We start from the raw sequence: 27,973 nt of genomic DNA on the forward strand, positions 1-27,973 counted from the left end.
ATAAAACACCAGACAATGTTTCAGAATCAATCCTTTTTGAGTGACTGTAAAATATATTAACATACTAAATGATTATGAAACAATGTTTGTTGACTTAGGAGAAAATAATGCTATATTCAAAACTAATATAATGCAAAAATTTGAATGGTTTCTAGTAAGTAATAGATTTTCCCTTTCAGTTCTTCTCAAAGGTATACTACTTGACTAGCCATTTCATTATGAATTTGCATGAAGGATTCTATACCAAAAAAATATATATAGAGAGAGAGAGAATATTTAAAAGAACATTTAATTTGAGATGTATAGCCAGAAGTATTTTTATGTGTTTTTTCAGTGAAAAATGTATGCTACTTCTCACAAAAATTAGAGTGAAAAGTCACCTTTTCCACTCAAGGCAGCTGTTACTTTTAACATTATCTGTCATCACTGGAAACAGAAATACATTATTGCTGCTCTTATCTCTACTATTGACAGGAACAAATGTGGATAAGAAAGAATAACTTAGATTCTATTCTCATTTCTCTGAAATCCACAGAATGGTTAAGAATCCATTTAAGCTGAATTTTCTGTTACCATGGATCTTCAGCCAACTGTTGTTCTGCCTTATCTTTCATTTGTGAAACATCAGTAGTGGCAGAGTAGTCATTATGATAACTGAACAATAAACAGTCTCTTCATGGAAAAGGTTTTAAATTACTTCCCTGCAAGTCTCTGTGAAAATAGCATTGCACTATAGCATGCTAATTTCTCCATTATTTCTTATCAGTTTATGTGCAATGGAAACAAGGTCTTTCCATCATACCATTCTTCTGTCACCCTTCTGCACCTTGATATTCTTATATCAACAATCCAGTTCAGCATTGGAGATGTTAGTTTAGCTTTCTAGTTATAAGCAACCATTAATAATGAAAGATCCATACCTGGAATTTGAAGACTGGTATTGCAAACACTCATGTAATATTTATTTTTTAGTCACTGAAGTAATAGGCAGCTCTGCCACCATTTGTGCTTTACAACTAGAAAAATTTAATGTGACCAATGAACTTGATATTAAATATTTGAAGAATAAAAACATTCATTAAAAATTCTGCCAACAGGACAAAACTTTGAACGTCCGGCTGTCTTTCTTCAAGGCAATAACTGTTTTGAAGTACTGTATGGGAATTACAATAAAACATCAATGCATGTACTTGTACTGCATTTGCAGTCACTTTGGCGCTTTGGCACTACAGTCATTTTGATACTTGGTTAATTATTCAAAACAGTTGAGCAAATCCAATATTTAGAATTCAGTGAAAGCTTTCTATGGAAAAACTCCTGAAAAAGATTGAGAGAAATGAAAAAAAAAATAAAAAAAAAAAAATAAAAAAGGAGAGATGAACAAAGGGAGAGGCACTAAAAACTATCAGGGAGAATATTGTATTTCCTGGTAGTGTCAGATTAATTGTTTGCAATGCTTTACTTTCTAACACTTCCATGTTGTAGTACTTGTCATTTCTTTCAAATTTGATATGACATTATCTTGTTTAAAGTAGTACAATAGAACTACTAGTACACTAATATTGCACTTTACTAACACATTAAATTGTAAATTTGCTTCATCAATATTCATAATTGCTTTTATAAAGAAAAATAAATAAATAAATTGATACAACACTGATGCTTAATTTCAAAAGCAGTCTTACAAAAAGACAGGTAATAGCTAGTTAAAAAGGGGATAAAAAGAAGCTATAAGCAGCTTGGAAGTGGTTTAAACATTACTTAAAGACACTGCACTCAGAGTAAAAATGTACCTCCTAAAACATGGTCAAATAGAAGTATAAATGAAGCTGTTAAACCTGAAGCTGTAGAACTGAATCTTAGTAGAGACAGAAAAGCTAAAAGTGATAACTTTCTTTAAGGCATTAAAAATAGAATACTGCCAAGACTGGAAGGTGAAGTTGAGGAGATGATTAAGATACAGAGGTATCCATGAAAATAGAGAAGATCAGAGCAGAAAAACTAAATTAAGTCTTTGGAGTAGCATTTGTATTCTGTTGCTAGCCTTGTCAAAGACTAAGCCATTCTGATGGAAGATTTTGTATGAGGACTGTAGGATTTCCTACAAAAAATGGTTTGAGAGAGCTGGGCTTTTCAGCCTAAGGAGAAGGCTCCAGGTTGACCTCATTGCAGCTTTTCAGTACTTAAAGGGGACTTACAAAAAAGATGGAGATCAACTCTTTGCTCAATCAGATAATGACAGGACAGTTTTAAACTAAAAGAGGGGATATTTAGATTAGGCACTGGGAAGAAATACATAGAGGGTGGTGAGGCAGTGGAACAGGTTGTCCAGAGAGGCTGTGGATGCCCCATCCCTGGAGATGTTCAAGACCAGGTTAGATGAGGCCCTGAGCAACCTGATTTAGTGGGTGGTGTCCCTGCCTGTGGTAGGGAGGTTGGAAGGGCCTTTAAAGTCCCTTCCAATCCATGCCATTCTATGATTCAATGATTTTTATATTTTAACATTGGAGAACAAAAGAACTGGAACAAACTGACAGCCTGAGGTGATATTAAACCAGACATTGTAAAAATTGTTGCAACATTGTAAGTTGAAAGCTGAAATAGTAATTACTGTTAGTCAGCTATCACCTGTGTCAATTTTGTTATAGAAAGCAGTGTGTATCACTTCTGTCTATAATTTGAATTAAAGAAGAAAAAAGGTTTCTGAGGATGATGGTGGATGATATTAACAATAAGCATTATCCCTGTAAACCTTAACTCTATACCAGCCAAAGTGAAATTATGATAAATGTTATAATTAAAAGGTTACTGGATTATTTCTAGTAATTCTATTACTAGAATTATTCTACTAATTAATAAAATATTAATATTATTTTAGCTGAAATACCATCTCTCAGATCTATTGAAGATCTCTGAAAGAGCTGGTAAGCATGTGACCAAAGGCAATCTAATTAATGAAATATTTAGTTATAGCTTAAATTAATTGAAATAGTTTATTCAGATTTTCAAGTACTTCTTAACTAGATCTTTTGTCAAAGGCTTTTTAAGGATATTAGTCTTGGCAAAATGAGAGAAATGAGGTCCTCTTATAGATCTTTTGTTTTAAAATATTTTAATGGTAGGATTAGAAAGCTATTTTTAAAATTATGAGGTGATTGTTAATGAGTTATCCTATAGATCTGAACTGTATCATTTAATTTCAGTATTAATGACCTAGAATAGAAAGGCACTATAATTCTGGTATTTTGTGTAGTTGTATGTAAAGCTGAATGCAAGGAATTGCAGAAAGGTCACAATAAAGAGCTATCAAGGTATAAATGTTTGATGAAATTCAGTGTCAATCAAATGGAAACCAATCTTTACTGTGTATTTGTACTGATGGGATGCAAATTAATGATTTCCATGCAGGAAAGAGAGTATAGATTCATTATGGATGGTTCTCTGAAAGTATTCTCTTCAGATATCATTAAAGATAGGAAAATGCAAATAAATATGTCAAAAAAATGGACTGCCATATAAATGAACTTCCATCTTAAACACTTCAAAATATTTTTCCACCTCAAAGGGAGAAAAAAGGTGTCAAGAAGGCAATGTAGGATGTCAAACTCTATGAGCTGCTGCCACACAAAACCAGCATAAACAAGACAGCACTCCTAGCATTGAAAAAGGAATATAGTAGGGAGCGATATATAAGTACAAAAATCTGTAAAGATCAAAAAGATGTGAATTTCCTCCATTTCTGAATAAGTCACATGGCAACAAAATAAAATAGTCACCAAATTCAAAGCAAAAAAAAAAAAAAAAAAAGTTAATTTGCATAATTGCAAAACATCACAATTTTATTGCCATAAAATATGGAAAAGGCCAAAAGTATGTCCTGACTTAAGTAGTTCCTAAATTAACGATTGCTGAATACTGTTTGGCAATATCAAGGCAAGGAACACTTTATACTATCCTATTTAAAAAAAAAAAAAAAATGTAGGATAAACATCTAGCTATAGTTTTGATTTACTACAAATAAAGCTACTTTGAAACTGGAACAAACATTTTACAAGAGCTTTTCATTTCTGTTTTATTTCACACCTAAATGAAAGTGAATTGCAAAATTCCTTATTCAGAAGTACGGCACTCAGACAAAAGGTATAATTTTGTGTTATTGACCAAGTTTAATCATGACAAAAGATGTTAAAAATCTTCTCTAAATAGAATTTTTATTGACAGCACAAATGATTGTCTGAAATCTCTTATTAGGTCTGTTTCTTTAAAACAGTTGCCAAATTAAAAATTCAACAAAGCAAAAAGTTCCAGTATTTGTTCTAGGACTAATAAAACTAACCAGAAAGTGGCAAAGTCACTTAAGGAGATACTTATTCTTAGTGATAGATCTGAATCATTGTGGGCAGATTTGTTCAAACTGTATAGCTGTCTAGAAGATTTAGAATCTTAACATTTTGAAAAAGAACAATGTCATATTAGGTTTTGTCTCTTTAAATTTCAGTAGTTATAAAACAATGCTCTAAGTCTTTTGAATTATACATTCAAGAATATTGCGTAGAATTCACTGTTCCCTAAACCATCTGCCTGTTCTTCACTGTAGCCCCGTCAGAAGATTGTGACTGCATTGTGACCATGATAAACTCCAAAATCTGATCGCCATTTACTACTAAGCTGTAAATTCCTCATTTTTAAGCATTTGTTTTTAGGACTTCAGGAGACTTAAAGGGAGATAAAAAACTGCTGTGCGTAGACTTTGCCTGGAGTCTTATTTTGCTCTGCACAGTGTTACTGTTAGGATAAACTGCAGTTTGCATGCTAATAGAGCATATTAATACTGAAATAAACCATCATAGGAAAGAAAAGCAAAGAAATGAGCTTTTTTTTTTTTTTTTTTTTTTTTTTTCTTTTCCAATTAGAGTATATTTCTTGGCTTCATATTTATTCCAGAAACTTCGGTTTTGTGACAAGAAATACTGAATTACTTAGAAGTATAGGTTTGGAATTACCTTTGAAATTTGGTCTTATCCTTGCATCGTAGCCTGACATCCTGCCCATTAGCTTATCCAGGAAATCAGATGGCGACATTGGCATGCTACGAGATCTTGCACTGTCCGTTTCTTTTGTGGCTACCAAGCTAAGAACCAAAACAAAGGACAAACAAAGCAAATAACAACGACAACACACACACACACACAAAACAACAAAATATTTTGTAAGAGATTTTGTTAGAAAAATTTTCATTTTGCAGAGCCAATCACTTTGCTTATTATTGTATGAACAAGAAAACAGCAAATCTAAGATTGCCTTTCATGCTAGTTTAAGCTCCAAAATTAGTAGTAGCAAAGAAAGGAAACAGTAAGTTCTCTTTGTATCTGTCATTTTATATGCAAATTTTATTTTAATAAACTGCATACTCTGTATACCCCTCCTCAGAACTTCTGGAAATTAATAACACTTTATTAGGAAAAATTTAGGAAATTAATATTTATTAGGAAATTAATAACAGTCAATAGTTATTGATACATTATCACAGAGTTAAAAAAAAATGCATGCATGTGGAATGTCATAGTTTGGAGCCTACCCTAAGATTGGTCTGTTTAACTGGGAGTAATGTAATATGAGCCTAGATGAGAAAAAAATATTGTAAAGATCTTTCGTAGAAGAGTACTACCACCACCATTTGTTCTTCAGAGAATGTACATATATTTGTACATAAAATAACATATCAAACAGTCCCTTGGCAAATGGTATTTTTTAACATTGTCTTAGAGGTTCATATTCTATTAAAACAAACATGACTGCTGAAAAAATACTGAAGGAACTATCTTAGGGCAAAATTTTCATCTTAGGGCCACATGGAAAATGTCATCTCCTATAGCCTCCTCTCCATATGTATGCAGAACTCCCACTGACATTCTAAAGTGTGTTCTGCACATGTCAAGAGAGAAGAATATCAGCACTGTGATCAGCCATGTGGACCTGAAAAAAAGGTCTTTATTGTTGTGGAACTCTTACTCAACTGCTGGCCGACACATTATAAAAACAACACAGTCAGTAAATATACATACGAATAAATTTGTAATTAACATTGTGATACACAGTGCAACTAAAATCATTCCTTGGAAAATGTGTTTGGAGTCTAAAAAAAAAAAAAAAAAAAAGAAATTCTGATAATTGTGCTGATTTCCAGTCAAAACTCTGTTGCAAAAGGATGTGAATCTATTCTATTTAAACCAGTCATTGTCTTCTAATAATGCCAATTCATTCGTCTAGAAGTGCTTAAATATGCCTTTGTTTAGAGACGGACACAGGAAATAATGTAAAACCTTTACGAATTTTCTAGAGTTATGAAAAAATTATGTGGATCTTTTCTTGTTAACAATGTATGGAGTTCCAAAATGGTATAAACCCCACACAGTTATGTGTGCATGTAGTTGTCATGGTAAGGGCAGACTGGGAATGCCTTTTTTTTTTTTTCAAAAAAAAAATAAATAAATAAAAAATTACCAAATGTTTTGGTAAAAAACAGTACCAAAAAACATCTCCAAAAATTACATTACTTTGGACTTGGGAATTTACCATTTTTATGGCAATTTCTTTCTAGAGGGGCTACCAAAAAATCTGTCTTGAAATTAGATATTTGCATTTAATATCATAAATCTAAAATTCTTTCTTATTAAGTATGACAAATTTGGATGCTCACAGAACACGTACATAGAAACCTCTAGAGTTCTGTGGTTTACTTATGTTTTAATTCAAAATTGCAATTAAGTCTTTTAATTGTGATTTAACTAAAATTATTTAAATAAAATAAAAATTTCTCTGCTTCTAGTGAACTCTAAATCTAGTGTGGAATCTGCTGTATGTGTAAATTGATTTGCATACTTCTACTTTATAAATTTCTCATTTGTTATGCATTTCTAAATTTTTCTGAGTACTTTGTTATCTCTTCAGTAAAAATGTTATATCTTTCAGTAAAAATGCTTCTGTAGTCTCCTTTAGTAGCTATCCTCATTCTTTATTTCTTCATGTAGCCAAAGAATGTATCCCCTTTCTAATCAAGGAAATACTTAACTATTCCTATTCTAGTGTAATTTGAAATTACTGTTTCATGTTCTGTTCTTGGCCTCTGACATCATTTTCACTAACAAATATTCTGAATGGATCTAGTTTATCATAGTATGGCAACTTGTAGTCATTCATATTTCTTTAAAGTTTATACATGTAGGTGTTTATAAAGCAAATAAAACATGAAACCCTAACTACACCTACTTTGCTGGATTGTATCTTTTTACAAGGCAGTGGAGAATCAAGAAACTGTGTGTATATATATAAATCATATATAGATATACCTGGATTTGTGTCTTATGCTCTTGCATAAGAAAGCTGTATTTCTATACATGAACACACACGTATATATCTATTTAAGTGATAGAATCATAGATTGTCTTGGGTTGGAAAGGACCTTAATGATCATCTAATTCCAACCTTGGAATGGGCATGATATTTCTATTCTGGAGATATATTCTCCAGAACATGAATGTAGAAAGGTCTGTTGTTACCTTTAATATTAGTCACTTTCTCTGATTGGAGATCTGTTTGTTTGTTCTTTTCCTCTTCTCTGTTTTTTTTTTTTTTTTTTTTTTTTTTTTTCTAAATCATTCTGATGTTGCTTTTAAAGTCTACCATGGAATAGAGTACTTTGAAATTAAGGTAAATTAAGGTAACTAATGCTGAATAGGAAAAATAGTAATTGCTGTGACTACAGATTTTTTCAAAGTAGCATTTACTTTTGTGTCTTATGGCAGCATCACTAATTTTTGTTAGAATTAGTCAGTTAAAAGCCTCACAGTATCTGGAATAATTTTATTGCCTGCTTCTGAAAGCAATATATTCAGCATAATTAATAAATACTGTAGAAGCAAGTTTTATTCTAGAAATTAGCTGTAATTTTTAATTAAATATTTCTTCAAGTATTTTATGTTTTTCTCAGCCCAGTGTGCTATTGACAAAAAACTGGTTGAGCACTGCAGAATTCTGCCTTGTTCAAAGTCCCTTTAATAGAAAAACTGTATTTCAAGAATGCTGTTGGAAAGATAATACTACATCTACAGATAATATAATACATCTATCTGAGATGCATTGTGGAACACTCTTTTAACACAGTTAAAAAGAGTCATGTAATATAGGTAATAGAGTGAAGCTTGAGTAAGGCAGTGGATTTTTAGGAAGGCCTTTGTGTCAAAATACTGGCACATCCAGAGGGAATTTACACTGACCTGTTGCATTTTATAAAAAAGAATTTTGTGCGTGTGTTTTCCAAGAGGCAGAATTATAAGAAAGTAAAACTTATTATTATAATAATAATAAGTTTTATAATAATAGAATTATAAGTAAGCAAAACTTTCATCATGTGGTGCATTCAGAACTAAGCTCGTATAGACTTGCGGTTTTAGTTTACTTTGTAAACTAAACTGGGCTAAACAATTACAAAGAAAATTGATAGTTAAACTAGTGAACAAATATAAAGAAAAATATAAAATGTCAAACAATGTATTTGAAAAATAATTTGTGACCAACTGAATTAAGACCATCAAATGTTAGGGTAAGAATATTAGCTCCAGATAAGCTGCTCTACAAAACCAGGAATTAACAGAAAATTGGAACCACCAGGACTATAATTACTCCCATCTTTGGTCTATTGAGCCCCTTAAATCAGTGTTCATCTCCAATCTGAAGAGAGATGAGTTTTGCATTGTGCCTTGAAGATTGTCAAGTTGGAAATTCATAGACAGAAATAAGAAAACATCCAGTATTCTTTTCACAGGTCTGTGACAAGCACACGAGCCATATTTGGGCCAGAAACTGTTAGGTCAAGCTGTGTACATTTGGGACAAAAGTGTTACTCAGGTAGTAAAAAATATTCTCGCTCAGCCAAGACATCTCTGTATCAGCACCCATATCCAAAATACTAGACAAATGGCTACTGTAGAGAATTGTAGTAAGAATTATGTTCAGCATTGCCATCAATGATCTAGAAATAAAACAGAAAATCATTGATAGTTTAAAACTAAGAATCACACACACATGCAAAATGATGGAGTTAAATAATGATGAGTGCAAGGAAATAAAATGATTTCTTAAGTTCAGACCATTTAAGTAGAGCAGTTTAAAATAGAAAAGGAGGACATTTGCATGTATATGAATTTAGAATGTGGACAGAATGTGGACAAAGCAGTACATCTGAAGGATTCACAATTCACGTTGAACAATTCAGTACTGTCATGGTAAAGTTCTCACTGCACTACTGTGCTATCCAACAGCGTGGAAAAAATGAAAGAATGAGTAGGAACATGAAGGTCAATTATTACTTCATATGATATTAATGAGACCAGTTCTGGGACATTGCACTGGATTCAGTGTCCAAGTTTTAAGAGGATATTAAAGCATTAGGAAAGGTACTCAACAAAGCCACTAAACCATGATCTGAGAGTTAGGGAAATTTCCTTACAGTAAGAGATGTCAGGAGTTCAATCTGTTTAGTTTATCAAAAAGAGGATTGAAAAGTAACATGACTAAAGTGTTCAGATACCTCCAAGGGACAGAAAATGTTGGACATTTAATCTAAAGAGGAAAGGCAGAATAATCAATGAGAGACAGGCAAATTCAAATGGGAATTTAGGTACACAGTTTGAATAATAAAGGCAACAGTAGATGAAGCTGTAACATACCAGTACAGTATGACTTTCTGAAAGAAGCAATTTAGCAAAATTACTGCTTTTCATATATAGGTAGGTTAGTGAAAATGAATGAAAAGGAATATATAGAAGAGCAGGCTAAATTCAGAGTTGACATTACAAGTCTCATGCAGAAAAGGCAACCTTTAGATTGCCAAAAGATACATTATGGACTTGAAGAGATTAAGGAAAGCAAGCAATGGGAATAGTTCAAAGTAGAAAATAGCGTCTTCTCAGGATCCTTCTACCCTGGCACTGGGTTGCAGGCTAGCAGGTGCTGGTACTGTAACCTGTAATCTGGGGTGTAGGTTACATGGAGTAATGCTGGCCCATTTTCTAAATTTCCTTTCACAGCTGATTTGACTTACCCAGCAGTTGTATGACACCACCTCCCTGTTCAGTTTAGAATTAAGCCCCAGAAAGGAAAATGAACTTAAGCTGCTCATAAACTACAGCCACCTTAAAAATCGGAGATTGACCACTGCTAGGAAAAAATGTGCTACTGTTCTATTTGTGATGTGCACCTGCAGAGAAAAAGGAATTTTAAGGTAGATAATATCATTGTCATGAAAGCAAATAAATATGAAGTGGCCAGTGATAAATTTAGATTGTAAATTAAAACTCTTTCAACCAATGAAACACTTCAGTTCAGAAATAGTCCAGCACTTTGAACAGAGATACAAAAGCCCTGTGTGTTTTAAGATGGAGCTTGATAAGGGTATTAGGTTGTTATGACACATATGACTGTGATTGCAGGTGATGGGATTCAGTTCTTTTCTAACTCCCCTGCTAAGGATATGTTTGCATTATTATTGATTCTTTTAAATTATCAAAATAATTGCTATTATAGAATTCATTAAAAAAAAAAAAAAAAAAAAAAAAAAAAAAAAAAAGCATAGCTATGCAGCAAGAACACCACCATCTACAGAATTTAAATAGGAGACCTCATCTAGCAGCTGACAATTTAGCACACAAGAGCAACATGGGTCATGAATCAGTGCTCCTGACATTTCTATTTAAAGTATTTTTGTTAGAGGAAAGCTCACCATCTCTTCCCTTCTTCCAAAACAAAATGACTGAGAAAAACTCTTCAAAGGGTTCACAATCTCCAAAAATGTCTCCTACTTTAAAGCTTCTGAAGGAGGTATTTTTTGAAGAATCACTGTATTCCTATTCACAAGCCATCTCTTTTCTATCTTCCCCAAACTTGTGGATATTTTTGCTAAAGCACAGGTAAAGGAAAGGAATGTAAAAATGAAAATACCTTATATATATGCTTTATTTTAAGAGGTATATATTCTCTTCCCATTTATTGCTATCCATTTACTGTTATATGTCGATGACAAAGATGAATAAAACCTATTGTGTGATGTAATGATACCTTCAATTAGAAACTTAGCAGAGAAGAGTTAACAAATCCAAGTTAGAGAAGTCCTCTGACTTACCCAAGTTATTCTGAGGTTAGTCTCCAGACTCTTCCTAACTTCATGTTGAATACAATTGATATAAATTACCTTTGACTTAGATGGTACATTCAATTTCTTCCTTCCATAATTAAACTACTTCCATATTTTATCTTGAAGATCCTATCTTAACACCAAGTTACTGCCATATTTGTTTTTTTGATTTTCTTATCCAATAATAAATTATTTCTTTCATCTGAAATACAGAACATCTTAGTCATTCACTATGTTAGATTTTTTTTTCATCTTACAATACATACTACAGAGATGTTATATGATGCTCTGTGCTTTGAATGCATTATGGTGGTCCAGTAACAATTCTCTGAGACAGCAAGTGTGGCCAAACCCCTAGAGCAATCCAATCTTGTGATTGTGGTCAATTCTCTCCAGCTGATGTTTGAATATTTTTAATGCACTTTACATTAAAAAGCTCTTAAGAGAATCTCAAGGAATTAATTAAACACTCATAAAGGAAAGCAAAAACTGCATCCAGCCATTATGCACTCAGCTGCATCTCACAAACAGCAACAAAAGCATATCAGTAAATTAATCTCAGTCAGTACTGCACAGTATCTGCACCTCATCACCTGACAATCTAGAATAGAAAGATCTATTCATTGAAGTAGGTAAAGAAATAAAAAGTTCAGAGTTTATAGTATGTAAAAATTGCACATTATTCCAACATGTACCTGAGAAAAAAAGGCATTTTTGACAGGAAAATACTCCTGCATGTGACAGCTTTAAACAAAAAAATACAACAAATGTTAACGAGAATGACCTCTGAAGGAATCAAGCCAATCAAAATTAAAACTGTTTCCTTGTTTGAACAAAAATAAGAAATTCTATTATTTCAGAAAGGTAAAAATGGTGTTCAATTTCAGAGAAAAAAAAAAAAATCAATATAAAGCTTAAACAATACTAATTTATTTGATTTTTTGTGGATAAAGCTGTTTCCTAAACTTTTTATAGTTTTTGCTTAGTTTTTCATTAAAATGAATTTGTTCAGTCAAGTATCATGACACAGATGTTCTACTGAGTTGTAGTGTGTTTAAACCTAAGATAGTTGTGTCAGAAGAGAAACACATTTCACTGTTTTTGATTTCAATAAACAATTTAAACTTCAGAAACTTTGCAGATGAGGCAAATATTGTGGAACAGGAGCTCAGAAGGAGGATAAATATGTTTAAAGCAAATATTTTTTTTAAATTGCAATAAAATTTTAAAGCAATCTCTTCACTCTACTGGAAATTAAAACCCCTCACAGAAAATAAATAAATAAATAAATAAAAATACATAGACTTCTCTTATTGGAGGCCATTCTTCAACAATATTAATTCACAAAAAGTCAGGGCCATTTTGGAAAGCTAAGAGAAGAGTCTGAGGATTTCAGATGCATGGATCCAGCCCTAAAAGAATCCACTGTCACTGCTGTCCCCTTCTAGCTTTCTAGCTTACACAAAAAGTTTCTTCTGAGATGTGAAACAAGACTCAAAATCAGGCTCCTGCTATAAATTATCCTTTGGAAGACTCAGTCTTACTTTACATTACCTACACTGTGAACCCAAAGAAATATGGATACCTGAATTAGGTAACATTATCCTCTTCTACAGTTCAAGGTTCACACAAGGGAATCACCTTTTTCCATTTCCTCCTTATTATTCCATCACTAAAATACTTGAGCTTTATTGGTGAATGAGAGAATTTCATCCTGATGGACCAAGAAAAATGAAAAGCATGTTTCCACTGGTGAAAGTATATGAAGGAAGAGAGTGACATGTACTAAACTCAAAGATTGCAAATGAAGGAGAAAATTAAATTTGACATGAGTCAAAAAAGAGAGATTCCATTTGTATTTCCTACAAGTTCTGTTAAAACTGACAACAATGTATTGCTTGCTAATTGAATATGAAAATTCATTTATTTGTTGTAGGTTGTAGTTCATGAAATCATTAGTTCCTAATGCAATGAAAATGCAGATTTTCATATTCTGCAATGTTTTAGATTGCAGAATGTTTAGTGATTTTATTAGCTCAGATTGGAACATGGAACTCAACTCATGTGTGATGAAGAAATGACTGTCAGTTCCAATAACAGGAGCAGAAGCATTGTCTCACCAAGATTTTAAAGAGATGATTTCTTAAACAAACTCTCAGGAAAACTTTAAACATATTCTGTGACAGATTAGATTTTCCTATTGATTTTTCACACTTAGATTTTTCTAGTTGTAGTCTTATCCTCTTACTTTGAATACATTCTAAAGGTCAGCTTATTTTTTAGATATAATGTGTGGATATAAGTAAAGTTACGTCAGAGATCATTGAACATATTTTCAGCCAAAGTAAAAATTTTTGCATGTAGCAAAGAATTAATATCCATTTGAAAATAACATTATCCATTCTTTATTATTTCCATGGTTAGGAAGGAAAACTACATAAAAATATATGGGATTGTATTTCAATGCAACTATCAAAAATGTCTTAAAAATATTGGAAAATATTATTTTTTCTGTTTCAGTGACTGAAGTAATGTTGCATTTTAATGCATTTTATGAGCTAGGCAACAGTTACAAGCATTTTGTTATGATGTTTCTGATACCTTTACACTGTAATTATTTTCCCCCTTTGTCAATGCAGCTGAGAATTCCTCCAGCCCTTCCACCTTCCTCCAGCCCTTCCATCTTCCTCCAGCCCTGTTTGTCGTGGAAGTAAATTGCTATAATGTTACAGCTTATTTGCTTTACATGCTATGGTTTTAAAAAGCTTTGGATTGCTGAAGTGTGCTTCATCCTTTCCTAACAGACAGAAAAACTAGAGATTTTTTTTTTTTTTTTTTTTTTTAAGTCACAAAGTGATTTTCATTCAGGTCAAAGATCTTTACAGTCTAGATGAGACTAAATTTGGGTACCCTTGTTTTTGTTTGTGACTCCACACAAATATTAAAACACAAATCTTGCTCCCCCTCTTCCTCTACCTCACCCTCTTTGGAAAACCATTTACTCTTATAGTAAAGGAAAAAAAAAAGTTTTGTCAGCATTCTTCATAATCCTATGAACATGGCTTTCCAGCTTAATTAAGAAATTAAGCTGGATGGGATCCACCCAAGGGTACTGAGAGAACTGGCAGAGGAGCTGGCCAAGCTGCTTACCATCATTTATCAACAGTCCTGGCTGTCAGGGGAGGTCCCAATCGACTGGCGGCTAGCAAATGTGACGCCCATCTACAAGAAGGGCCGGAGGGCAGACCCGGGAAACTACAGGCCTGTCAGTTTGACCTCAGTGCCAGGAAAGCTCATGGAGCAGATCCTCCTGAGAGTCATCATGAAGCACTTGCAGGGAAGCAGGCGATCAGGCCCAGTCAGCATGGCTTTATGAAAGGCAGGTCATGCCTGACGAACCTGATCTCCTTCTATGACAGAGTGACGCGCTGGGTGGATGAGGGAGAGGCTGTGGATGTGGTCTACCTTGACTTCAGCAAGGCTTTTGACACCGTCTCCCACAGCATTCTCCTCAAGAAACTGGCTGCTCTTGGCTTGGACTGGCGCACGCTTCGTTGGGTTAGAAACTGGCTGGATAGCCGGGCCCAAAGAGTCGTGATGAATGGAGCCAAGTCCAGTTGGAGGCCAGTCACTAGTGGCGTCCCCCAGGGCTCGGTGCTGGGGCCGGTCCTCTTTAATATCTTCATCGATGATCTGGACGAGGGCATCGAGTGCACCCTCAGTAAGTTCTCAGATGACACCAAGTTAGGTGCGTGTGTCGATCTGCTTGAGGGTAGGAAAGCTCTGCAGGAGGATCTGGATAGGCTGCACCAATGGGCTGAGGTCAACTGCATGAAGTTTAACAAGGCCAAGTGCCGGGTCCTGCACCTGGGGCGCAATAACCCCAAGCAGAGCTACAGGCTGGGAGAGGAATGGTTGGAAAGCTGCCAGGCAGAGAAGGACCTGGGAGTGATGGTGGATAGTCAGCTGAATATGAGCCAGCAGTGTGCTCAGGTGGCCAAGAAGGCCAACGGCATCCTGGCTTGTATCAGGAACAGCGTGACCAGCAGGGCTAGGGAGGTGATCGTCCCCCTGTACTCAGCTCTGGTGAGGCCGCACCTCGAGTACTGTGTTCAGTTTTGGGCCCCTCGCTACAAGAAGGACATCGAGGTGCTTGAGCAGGTGCAGAGAAGGGCGACAAAGCTGGTGAGGGGCCTGGAGAACAAGTCCTACGAGGAGCGGCTGAGGGAGCTGGGCTTGTTCAGCCTGGAGAAGAGGAGGCTCAGGGGTGACCTTATCGCTCTTTTTAGGTACCTCAAGGGAGGCTGTAGTGAGGTGGGGGTTGGCCTGTTCTCCCACGTGCCTGGTGACAGGACGAGGGGGAATGGGCTTAAGTTGAGCCAGGGGAGTTTTAGGTTAGATGTTAGGAAGAACTTCTTCACTGAAAGGGTTGTGAGGCATTGGAACAGGCTGCCCAGGGAAGTGGTGGAGTCACCATCCCTGGAAGTCTTCAAAAGACGCTTAGATGTAGAGCTTAGGGATATGGTTTAGTGGAGGGCTGTTAGCGTTAGGTTGGAGGTTGGACTCGATGACCTTGAGGTCTCTTCCAACCTAGAAAATTCTGTAATTCTGTGATTCTGTGAAATGGATTCAATAAACTACAGATTCTCTCTAATTTTCCTTTGTTGTTTAGTTTGCTTTGTTGTTTTATTGTTGCCAACTTCAGCCATGAGGCATGTGATTTTTCTTAAGACATTTTATGAATTCTGGTTCTAATCTAAATATTTGTTCCTAATTTTGCCAGAAACACCTTTTTCCTAAGTAGTCTCATATGTTATGTACATCTTATTTTCATCAGTGCTTTAAATTCAGGTCTTAATTTCTACCTGTTTCTTAATTTATTTCAACATTCATTTCAGGGAAAAAACCTCACTCAAGCATCTGCACAAGGAGCAGATGCTGACATATATCTGACTCTTCTGGAGACCCATTGTATGAGTCAATTTTCTGATTGTGTTAACTTTGAGTTAAACATAGATCCTTCCAAAATGCAACTAACTGGTACTTTTTGTGTGTTTATTTGGTTGGTTGATTCTTTTTTTGAAGAGATGGAATATATCTGAATACAGAACTTGTAAGTCTCCAATCTATGGTAGTCTGAACTTGCATTACTATCTCACTAGTTTTTATATTAACTGAATAATTTTCTGAATAAAATCTTTTCAGAATTTTGGAAATTTCTGTGAGAAGGGAATGGCAAAATTCAACCAGCTGTATTAATTTACATGAGATACATGAATTAAGTAATTTTTTCCCTTTTGTTAATTCTATCCAGATCAACACTATAACAACTAAATGTAAGACTTTCTTTAAGGCAACAACAGAGTTGAGCTTCAGGGTGATGTTGAGAGTGGCAGCATTCATGCCATGTAATGACAGAACCCAGTGTTTCTAAAGGATGTGCTGAAGCATATTCCTTACTGAGTAAGTCAGAGAAAATAATGTGAAGGTTAAAAAACAGTGCTACTAACCTTTCATGTTTTCACCAAAATTTTCCTGGTCTACTACACATACAGAATCACAGAATTGTCTAGGTTGGAAGAGACCTCAAGATCATCGAGTCCAACCTCTGACATAACACTAACAAGTCCTCCACTAAACCATATCACTAAGTTCAACATCTAAATGTCTTTTAAAGTCCTCCAGGGATGGTGACTCCACCACTTCCCCGGGCAGCCCATTCCAATGCCTCACAACCCTCTCAGTAAAGAAGTTCTTCCTAATATCCAACCTAAAACACCCCTGGTGCAATTTTAGCCCGTTCCCCCTCGTCCTGTCCCAAGGCACGTGGGAGAATAGACCAACCCCCACCTCTCTACAGCCTCCCTTGAGGTACCTAAAAAGAGCGATAAGGTCACCCCTGAGCCTCCTCTTCTCCAGGCTGAACAAGCCCAGCTCCCTCAGCCGCTCCTCGTAGGACTTGTTCTCCAGGCCCCTCACCAGCTTTGTCGCCCTTCTCTGCACCCGCTCAAGCACCTCGATGTCCTTCTTGTAGCGAGGGGCCCAAAACTGAACACAGTACTCGAGGTGCGGCCTCACCAGAGCCGAGTAGAGGGGGACAATCACTTCCCTAGACCTGCTGGCCACACTGCTTCTTATGCAAGCCAGGATGCCGTTGGCCTTCTTGGCCACCTGAGCACACTCCGGACTCATAGTCAGTCGACTATCCACCAATACTCCCAGGTCTTTCTCTGCCAGGCAGCTTTCCAACCACTCATCTCCCAGCCTGTAGCTCTGCTTGGGGTTATTGCGCCCCAGGTGCAGGACCCAGCACTTGGCCTTGTTGAACTTCATACAGTTGACCTCAGCCCATCGGTGCAGCCTATCCAGATCCTCCTGCAGAGCCTTCCTACCCTCAAGCAGGTCGACACATGCACCCAACTTGGTGTCGTCTGAGAACTTACTGAGGGTGCAATCAATCCCCTTATCCAGATCATCAATAAAGATATTAAAGAGGACCGGCCCCAGTACCGAGCCCTGGGGAATGCCACTAGTGACCGGCCTCCAGCTAGATTTGACTCCATTCACCATGACTCTTTGGGCCCAGCTATCCAGCCAGTTTTTAACCCAACGAAGCATATGCCAGTCCAAGCCACAAGCACACAGTTTCTTGAGGAGAATGCTGTGGGAGACGGTGTCAAAACCTTGCTGAAGTCAAGGTAGACCACATCCACAGCCTCTCCCTCATCCACCAAGCACGTCACTTTGTCATAGAAGGAGATCAGGTTCATAAAGCAGGACCCGCCTTTCCTAAACCCATTCTGACTGGGCCTGATCACCTGGTTGCCCTGTAAGTGCCATGTGATGACACTTAAAATAAGCTGCTCCATGAGTTTCCCTGGCACTGAGGTCAAATTGACAGGCCTATAGTTTCCCGGGTCTGCCCTCCGGACCTTCTTGTAGATGGGCGTCACGTTTGCTAGCCTCCAGTCAACTGGGACCTCCCCTGACAGCCAGGACTGCTGATAAATGATGGTAAGCAGCTTGGCCAGCTCCTCTGCCAGTTCTCTCAGTACCCTTGGGTGGATCCCATCCGGCCCCATCGACTTGCGTACATCCAAGTGCCATAGCAGGTCGCCAAACATTTCTTCATGGATAGTGAGGGCCACATTCTGCTCCCCATCCCCTTCCACCAGTTCAGGGTAATGGGTACCCAGAGAGCAACTGGTTTTGCCGCTAAAGACTGAGGCAAAGAAGGCATTAAGCACCTCCACCTTCTCCTCATCTTTCGTATCTAAGTTCCCCCCCACATCCAGTAAAGTCTGGAGATTCTCCTTAGTCCTCCATTTTGCATTAATGTATTCGTAAAAACATTTTTTGTTGTCTTTGACGGCAGTCGCCAGATTGAGCTCCAGATGAGCTTTGGCCTTTCTAATTTTGTCCCTGCATTTCCTCACAAGATCCTTGTTCTCCTGAGTGGCCCGCCCTCTTTTCCAAAGATTGCAAACCCTCTTTTTCCTGCTAAGCTCAAGCCACAACTCTCTGTTCGGACAGGCCGGTCTTCTTCCCCTCCGGCTCGTCTTTGGGCACGTGGGGACAGACCGCTCCTGCACCATTAAGATTTCCTTCTTGAACAGCGCCCAGCCTTCCTGGACTCCTCTGCCCTTCAGAACCGCCTCCCAAGGGACTCTACCAACCAGTGTCCTGAACAGTTCAGTCTGCCCTCCGGAAGTCCAATACCCCGGTTTTCCTGGTCCCCTTCCTGGTTTCTCCAAGAATGGGGAACTCTACCATTTCATGGTCACTCTGCCCAAGACAGTTTCCAGCCACCACATCTCCCACCAGTCCTTCTCTGTTTGTGAAGAGAAAGTCTAGAGGAGCACCTCCCCTGGTAGGCTCACTAACCAGCTGCGTCAGGAAGCGATCTTCCACGCTCTCCAGAAACCTCCTAGACTGCTTTCTCTGGGCTGTGTTGTGCTTCCAGGATATATCTGGGAAGTTGAAGTCCCCCATGAGAACAAGCGCTGACGATTTCACAACTTTTGTCAGCTGCCTGTAGAACTCATCAGTCTCCTCATCCTGGTTTGGCAGACCCCCACCAGGATGCTTGCCTTGTTGGCCTTCCTGCTGATCCTAACCCATAGGGACTCAACCTTATCATTCCCAGCCTCAAGTTCCGTGAAATTGAAACTCTCTCTGATATAGAGAACCACACCACCACCCCTTCCATGCTGCCTGTCCCTTTTGAAGAGCCTATAGCTAGACATTGCAGCACTCCAGTCATGAGAGTGGTCCCACCAATTTTCCATGAGGGCAACCAAGTCGTAGCCTGCCTGCCTCACGATGGCTTCCAGCTCCTCCTGTTTGTTAGCCATGCTGCGTGCATTAGTGTAGATGCACTTCAGTTGGGTCATTGCCTTCTCTCCCAGCCTTGCCATTGTTACCTGCCCCGGCACAGCTCTAATAAGCCTTGTTTCAGCCCTGTCCCCCTTGTCACCTAGTTTAAAACCCTCTCAATGAGCCCCACCAGCTCCTGGCCCAGGATCCATTTTCCCCTTAGAGATGGGGACCTGTCTGCGGCCATCAGGCTGGGTGCCGAGTAAAGTGCCCCATTGTCAAAAAAATAAAAATAAAAATAAAAATAAAAAAATAATAATAGTAATAAAAAAAATCTGTGCTGGCACCAGCCTCTGAGCCACGTCTTTATCAGGTGGGCTTTCCGTGTCCTCTCTGTACCCCTCTCTGCCACCATAGGGATGAACGAAAACACCACCTGTGCTCCTGCTCCATCCACTAACCGTCCCAGTCCCCTAAAGTCCTGTTTGATGGTCTTCAGGCTTCTCTCTTCAATGTCATTACTGCCAGCCTGGACTATTAAAAGAGGATAATAGTCAGAGGGGAGAACCAGGTTGGGAAGCTTTCTGGCAATGTCCCTGACCGTGGCCCCAGGGAGGCAGCAGACTTCCCTATGGGTAGCCTCAGGCTGACAAATAGGTCCCTCTGTTCCCCTGAGAAGGGAGTCGCCCACAACAATCACCCTTCTTTCTGTCCTGGTGGAGGCAGTCCTGAGGCGTGGAGTTGACTTCCTCGCCCTAGGCATCCTCCTGGGAAGACTTTCTACCTCTTCCTCAGCTACCTGTCACTCAAGCTCAAGGGCCTGGGAAGGTGGGGCTGGTGGGGGAGGACATTGCCTGTGATGTCAAGCAGGGACCTGTTTCCATTCCTCCTCAACTCCTAGGTCCCCTGCCTCTGCCCGACAGCAACAGGGCAGGGGGTCCACCCCCATTTGGGGTGTCTCACCCCAGGGCCTGTCCTTCAGGCCGCACAGGTAGTTGCTCCACCAGTCTTTCTCGTGCTCACACTCTCTGATATCCCTCAACCTCTCGACTTCCTCCTTGAGTTCTGCCACGAGGCGGACCAGGTCATCCAACTGCTCACACCTCACGCACACAGTCTCTTTGCCCCCCGCAGGTGGTAGCAACAGGCTCAGGCACTCCCTGTACCCAGAGACCTGAACTGCCACAGTTTTGAGCAGGCAGTTGGTCTGGGTGTGTACAGATTTCCTGGAGAGCACACTGTGCCTGGTGTACACCATTGCAGCTGAGCTAGCGGTAGACCGCCGTTAGAGGAGGTGTTCGTATGGGCGGGGGGGAGCGCTCTGCCCTTTCTGCTCGCCCTGCCTGCGCGAACTGCCGCGCTGACTGCCGCGCCTCTGCCTTCTGCCGCGCCACGCCCTGTTTGCCCGTCCTGGTCGCTCGTGCTCCCTAGTTTATGAACGGCCGGGGAGGGGGCGCTGCTGGCTATGCCTCGTTCTCGCCTCGTTCACCCCTCTCACGAGGGTTGCCGGGTCCTGGCGGCTCCTTCGAGTGGGCTCGAGCCGGAAAAATTAGCGCTGCCTGTCCGATCCCCCGCTCCGCTGCAGAACGCGTCTGCCCCGGAGCCGATACATGCATTTTCTTACACAGAAAGTGCTGTTTTAAATTCCCCTTACATACATGATTTGTCTTTGCTATACTAGTATTGTTTATGCCATGTATCCAGCACCCCCTTTATTGTCATGTCAATTTTCCTAGCTTCATTTAAACAAATTGAAATATTCTGGATAAAGATAAAATAATGACCAGATATGCTTTGGTTTTTATTATGTGCAAGACACTTCATTTCTTGAAAGAATAACCACTGTTGAAAAGGATGAAAAAGGCCATTACTTAAAATACACTTGTGTTCATGTTGATTATAGATGAGAATTCGAGTACCCTTGCATTCACCTCTGTGCAGGAACAGCAAAAATAATTGAAAACCTAGGTAAGTTTTTAAAATACATTTGCACAGTGATAGAATTTTTTGGATAAGTTTTAAAGGTAAAATTTTAACCCATATATTGAGAAACTGGGTGTAAATAGCTCCTTTAATTCCACTTCTCTGTTGTACTGTACCTTTTGTAATCATATATTACTGTCTCAAGTGGGTGCATTTTGTATTCATTTTGTGTAGTAAAAATATGTAATATCATTTTCAAAACAACAGAGAATCTGTCTTCAATGTGTAAGAGCTGAACATAAACAGAACTTCTGATCAATATGCACTTAAAAAAAAAAAGTTAAAAAAAAAAGTTTGAGTTTGCGTAAAGCATTCTCTCTTCCAGGTGAAGCAATGAAATAAAACCAAAAAACATAGACTTCACCCCACTAACTGTTCCTCTCCACTCCCCACAAAAACAAACAAACAAACAAACAAAAAAGTCTTTTAAGTCTTTTTCTTTTAAGTCTTTTATGTTTTATGGGATGTAATCGAGATGGGATGTTGAAATTTACTTACTTTGATTTTAGTTCTAAAATTGCTAAATGCATCTGCCCTGATAGCACCAGGGAAAACATTGCTCAGAACCACGTCTCTTCGTGGAGGCATTATATAAATACTTAGACACAGAATTAACATATATCTTAAAATACTGCAGTTACTAATAATTTAGCTGTGCAAAGTCTGTGCTTTACTTTACATGACTACTGTTGAAGTGAACCACTGCGCACCCTGATCTTGTAAAAACTGTGCAACGGGCTAACACAGCGATGCAGCCCAAAGAGTACCCTGTTGGGCTAATACACTGAGGGTAGCACTACTCTTGGGACACTATTACAGTGTTCTAGCTACCTTCCTTAAATCAGTATTCAGTGATTAGAAGGTTGTCAAAGAGCTTTCATGTTGGTTCTATGGCTTTACATGATGCCAGCGTATTCTCATGTAATACTGGTGGATTAGGATGGGATTTTTTATGGGCAGTCTTTCTAGGATCTGAAGTTATAGAGGTATTATATTATATGTTACTTGTTTTGTATATGTTGTATATAGCATATGTTATATAGAGATTTGCTTTGTATAAGTATCTATTCATATAGCTAGATAAGGAGAGCTCACAAAACAAGTGTTTTTTTGTTTGTTTGTTTGTTTGTTTTTTTCTTTCCTAAAAGGCAGTTAAAATAGTTTTGCTTCAAAGAAGCATGGTAAGTCACAAATGATTTCATAATTTTTATTTTTGCCCTCAAAACCTTTTAAAAAACAACAACCTACTATCGCCGGCAAGTTTCCACTTTGTGACATTTGTTTTTACTCATCTAGTAGGACACCCTTAGCCAGCAGATATGTTGCTAACAAAACTGGAAGTTCATTGAAGTGGACCAAGTATTTCTCTTGAATAATGTTGGAGCAACTTATGAAAGAGCTGACTGGAAGAGTGACAACAAAATATATCCTTTTATTCTTTTATAACCACGTGCTATTTTTGTACTTTTTTCCTTTCTTCTTTCTACTATCACTATTTAGCATTTATATTGACACAGCACCTGAAGACATCAGTTAGGAAGGATCCTAATGCTTCTGAAGCCACAAAGAGTAATAGGATATATTCACTGCTGGGGAAAAAAAAAAAAAAAGTACAGTCTCAAATATTTTTGCCTTCTTTTCTCTTCATGTTATTGAAGACTCTTCTTCCTAATGTTCTTCTCATTTTCATGCTTTGGTACTGCATTCTTGTTACACAGTTTCTGTCTGTGTCTTTTCATGTTTCTTGAGATGATCCCTTTTTGCTGTTAGCTGATACTTGTCCTCAAGAAGGTGCCTTTTACTCAATCTGTTCACAATACCTATATATCAGTGACAGTAAAAAGACTTTAGTTTCTGTCTGTTTTTACTGATTCTTCCAATAAACATCATAAAGATCTGTAGGAAAAGCAGATGCAAAAAGAAGATGCAATACCACACAGAAGGGTTCTTCATTGCTCGTTACTTGAGAAAAGCTGATTTACTGGAATCATTCCCTATAGGTATTATTACATAACAGTCAGTAAGGTAATTTGAAGCTTGTATTCTAAATCTGTTAAAATAAGAAGCTCTAATCTTATAAAAAATTTCATTTTATCTAATTGTCACACTAGGATAGCTGGACAAGACTAATTTGATGGAGGAGCTATTACATTTTTCATCACAGAGAAGCACAACAGTCATCTCAAAATATTTCTGTCTTTCAGTTGTTGTTAGCATCATTTGGCTAGCAATGAACTAGGAGAGGCTGAAAAGTAAGAAAATGTCACTAGTACAATAAGAATTGAAAGACTCGTTCTTAATTGAAACTGCTTTGTTATTCAATTTTATTTTCTTATAGCTTATTGTATTATAACTCAAAGCTCTGTGCATTATTTCTTTCTCAATGTTATTAACATGGTAGTCATTTAGGAAAATAATTGTTTTCTTATAGAAATAAAGAATAGATAGTAAAACTGCTGATCAAATTCATACTAGTAATAAAACTCATATTTGGTTCAAAGAGATTTCAGTGTTTTCACTGGTATATTTGAAATATGAGAGAATTTGATTTCTGTAGTCTTGCTCCCCCTCAAAAAAGCCCTTTTTTTTTTTTTGTCCTATTTTTTGGAAAGTACAGTGCCTGGTTATGGGTACATCTTTCAAGGGAACCCCAGTGTTCTCTTCCTGACATTTTATAAGGGCCCTGAGCACATTTCCTTGATCCCAGGGGCCTGGCTGGGCTCAGTGCCAGCTCTAATAGTGCAGCAGCCCAGTTTTGAAGCAGAGCTGTTTGACAAAAGCTGTGCGAAATCTCAGCAGGGGTTCACCCCCTTCTCTCAGAAGCTGTTTATTTCTCTCCTCCTTCTCCTTCTCCTTCTCCTTCTCCTTCTCCTTCTCCTTCTCCTTCTCCTTCTCCTTCTCCTTCTCCTTCTCCTTCTCCTTCTCCTTCTCCTTCTCCTTCTCCTTCTCCTTCTCCTTCTCCTTCTCCTTCTCCTTCTCCTTCTCCTTCTCCTTTCCCTTCTCCTTCTCCTTCTCCTTCTTGTCCTTCTCCTTCTTCTTTCTCCTCTTCTTTTCCTTTTCCTTTTCCTTTTCCTTTCTCTCTCTCTTTTTTTTTTTTTTTTTTTTTTTTTTTTTCCCTTTCCTTTTTTCCCCATCTGGAATGCTGGAGAGTAGCTGTTGTCTCTGCCTGAGCTACAGTGCAGGTGCATCTGCACCCAGCCTTGTACCTTCCTAATTCTGGTCCTTAACCTGATCTAGTGACCTGACTTTCTGCCTTGACCTCAAACCTACCACATTATTATGGACTTGGCTCAGCAATCTGAACTTTTTTTTGGACAGGATTTACTCTCTTCTAGTTCTAGGTTGTGTGGGACTGCAAGCCTTGTTAGTAGAATTCTACTCCTGCCTGCCTTCTAGTGAGTCTGAATTCCCAGATCACTTTCCCTTTCTCTGTCTGCTCCCTGACACACATCAGGTCTTTCTCATTAGGATCTGGAGTCTGTTTACTGATTCATCCCACAGAAACTTTTCAAATTGAGTCAGGGCTGCTAAGGAAAATATTGTGCCTCAGTGCCCTTGGCTTGAATTACTACATTTTTGTTCACCCACTATTTTATTGACATCCTGATTTTATCAAAGACTTTTATTTCTTGAATAGTATTGTAGATATAATCCTTGACATCTTAATAAGCCGCTGAAGTCTCATCAGAACACCTGGAAAACTTTATTTTCAAATATGTTTGTTATGACAACACAAATTTAATGATTTTTAGCTGTTGTTTCTTTCTCTTTCATTACTTGTATCGGAGGAACTGATGCTGGCTTAACAGAAATTGACTTTTGGATCTTAAAGCTACTAATCTGAAATCGATTTGTAATGCAATGCAAAAATAATTTCAAAATCAGTTAACTGTGTTGTGAGCGCAGACATACCCCAGAGTTAGAGAATGGAGATTTTTTATTTTTTTTTTTTTTGTCCCCACAAGAATATGGCATCTAAGTACAATTAGCTGTCTGCTTTCTTCCAATATAAGGCCAATGGGGCAACGAACAGAACAAGGAAAGAGGCAATAATTTAATCATAGGATGATTCTTGGTCTTTGTTAACATTGTTACCTAAAAATATCCTAAAGAGACAATCTATTCTGCATTTCCATAGTGCTATGGACCTTTCCTATGTGCTTTCCCCAAATATAGGTCTATATAACAAAATGCATACACTATTCTCTTTAAGTAGAAAACAAATTCTCTGGCAAATCCCTGACAAAGTAATTCTAAGAGAGCTGTATTGGTTCCCATGCAAGTTTGAGAGCTGTCATAAAATTGTTTGACTCACAGATATGATCTTTATCATAAATGATTCACAAATACTATCCTTCTGTAAATCTACAAACATGATCTTGCTTTTGGCATGACCTCTTGGAATCCAAGCAAATAGAGAGGAATTTACGTTACCAGCATATTACTTTAAAGAAAACTCAGAGGAATATTCTGTCTTTGAGATAATGATGACATCAAACTCTAGCTTGGAAATGGTTTTTTTTCTTTCTTTCTTTTTTTTTTTTCTTGTTTGGTAGTGAATTAGTTATTTTTCAGGCTCATTCCGCCCCCCCCCCAGGTTTTTACCCCACTTCTTAACATAGCACTCATTAATATAGTCAGTGGCAGTCATTAATATATAATATATATTATAGTGTGTATATATATACACTATATATAAATGTCATATATTTATACAGTAGTATATTGTATAGTATATATATGTAGCATATATATATATTATAGTCGCAGTCATTAATATATAATATTTTTTAATTTGAGGTCTGATGACCAGTTCTCAATACAACAAGTTCTCCCAGTTCTCAAATACAACACTGAAAACATAACGGACTACTATGTCCTTAAATGCTTGTTTTTCCTGTGCAAAATATATTATTGTATTATCAATAAATATTTTATTAATCTAAGACAATATTATGAAATATTATTAGTGATGTTTTCTCTTCAATGTCTTTCAGAAATCAAATTAATGACTAGATCTTACAATGGCCAGTATACATTTTGTTTCAGTCATTTCAATTTGAAAAACCTTTAAATATGGGATGGAAATTAATTATTTAAAAAAAAAAAAAAAAAAAGGAAAATCAATTGCAGTTTTCTCTTGTGAAGCATGTAAAACCTTGCTCACTAAATAGAATGCCCTTAATTTTGTAACCTATATTGATAAGAAACCTTTTTGTTTTCATTTGACCTATACTGAAAATAAAACTAAACAACTATAGTTGTTTATGCTCACAGGCATAGTATTTAGACAATCACTTTAGTCAGCCTCATGGCTGTTGGACAAGAAAGTTTTTCCTCTAAGGTTTTATCAGTCTTCTTACACAGCTTTGAGTGCTTGTTAATGAAGGGGAGGGAAGTTTCAATGTTGCACAGTATTAGAGAAGATATATTGTTTTGTTTTGATTTTTTCTACAGTGTTTAAACAAGTTAAAAACTTAAGACCAGGTTGTTTCCAGAAATTGCTGGCATGTTCGTCTTTTCACTGAGGATATTAAACAGGTGCTAAGGCTGGGAGCTTGTGTCTTACAGGGAGTGGAATCAGTGTCCTACTGTTCCCTGTCCCCTTTACTCTGATGTAAATCACAAGGCTTAAGTTGGAAGAGAACTTAAGCCTTATATATAATGACTCCAAGAAGCTTGGGAATCCTGCAGCTTTTAATGCTTAATGATTTTCTTTTTTTTTTTTTGGTACACTTTTTCCATTTCAAAGCAAGCTGTCTTGCGCATGGAAGATACTCCTATGGGTCTCAATGAACTCACTCAGCTTTCTTGGGTTGTCCTTCAGACCACCAGCAGTCTCTATATTGTGATATATTCCAAGCAGCTTTCTGAGGTCTTTCTCAGACACTATATGCAAGATAGTTCTACAGCTTTGCACAGAGTAACCATGGTCATTTTGAGAAAATGATAACTGAAGAGCAGCAGGTTATCATAGTACAACAGGTTTTATCAACATTGAACAAAATTTGAATTTATGCAAAATAAGATGGTTGTATACATTTTGAAACAAATGTTAGTCCAGAATTATCTGAGGTGAAATACCTGTATACCTTCTAAAACTTTAACACTTTTTTTCCCTTGAAAAAAAAAAAAAAAAAAGAAAAGAGAAGAGAAGAGAAGAGAAGAGAAGAGAAGAGAAGAGAAGAGAAGAGAAGAGAAGAGAAGAAAAGAAAAGAAAAGAAAAGAAAAGAAAAGAAAAGAAAAGAAAAGAAAAGAAAAGAAAAGAAAAGAAAAGAAAAGAAAAGAAAAGAAAAGAAAAAGCTTTTATTATTAACTGAACAATTAAGGATTTTTAGGATTAAAGATTAATCATTCAATAGTAGGATGGGATGGATGGGATTTAAATAATATACCAAAGAGAAATATATGCTATAAGTACATTAAAATAAAGTTATAATATCACATTATTGCTCATCTTGCATACACTACACAAGGGTTTGG

General features: G+C 37.4%; 1 protein-coding gene across 2 annotated transcripts in view; it reads right to left on the reverse strand.

Annotated features, from left to right (window-relative positions):
• GLRA3 (glycine receptor alpha 3) overlaps positions 1-27,973 on the reverse strand; it is a 93,089-nt gene that overhangs the window by 64,467 nt on the left and 649 nt on the right. For both annotated transcript variants that reach the window (XM_084516775.1, XM_084516774.1), the window contains exon 2: positions 5,004-5,131. In XM_084516775.1, coding sequence (XP_084372901.1) covers positions 5,004-5,131 — 128 coding nt within the window. The remainder of the gene's footprint in view (positions 1-5,003; positions 5,132-27,973) is intronic.

This window comes from Aythya ferina (assembly GCF_964211825.1).
Source record: "Aythya ferina genome assembly, chromosome: 4".
Taxonomy (NCBI): Eukaryota; Metazoa; Chordata; class Aves; order Anseriformes; family Anatidae; genus Aythya; species Aythya ferina.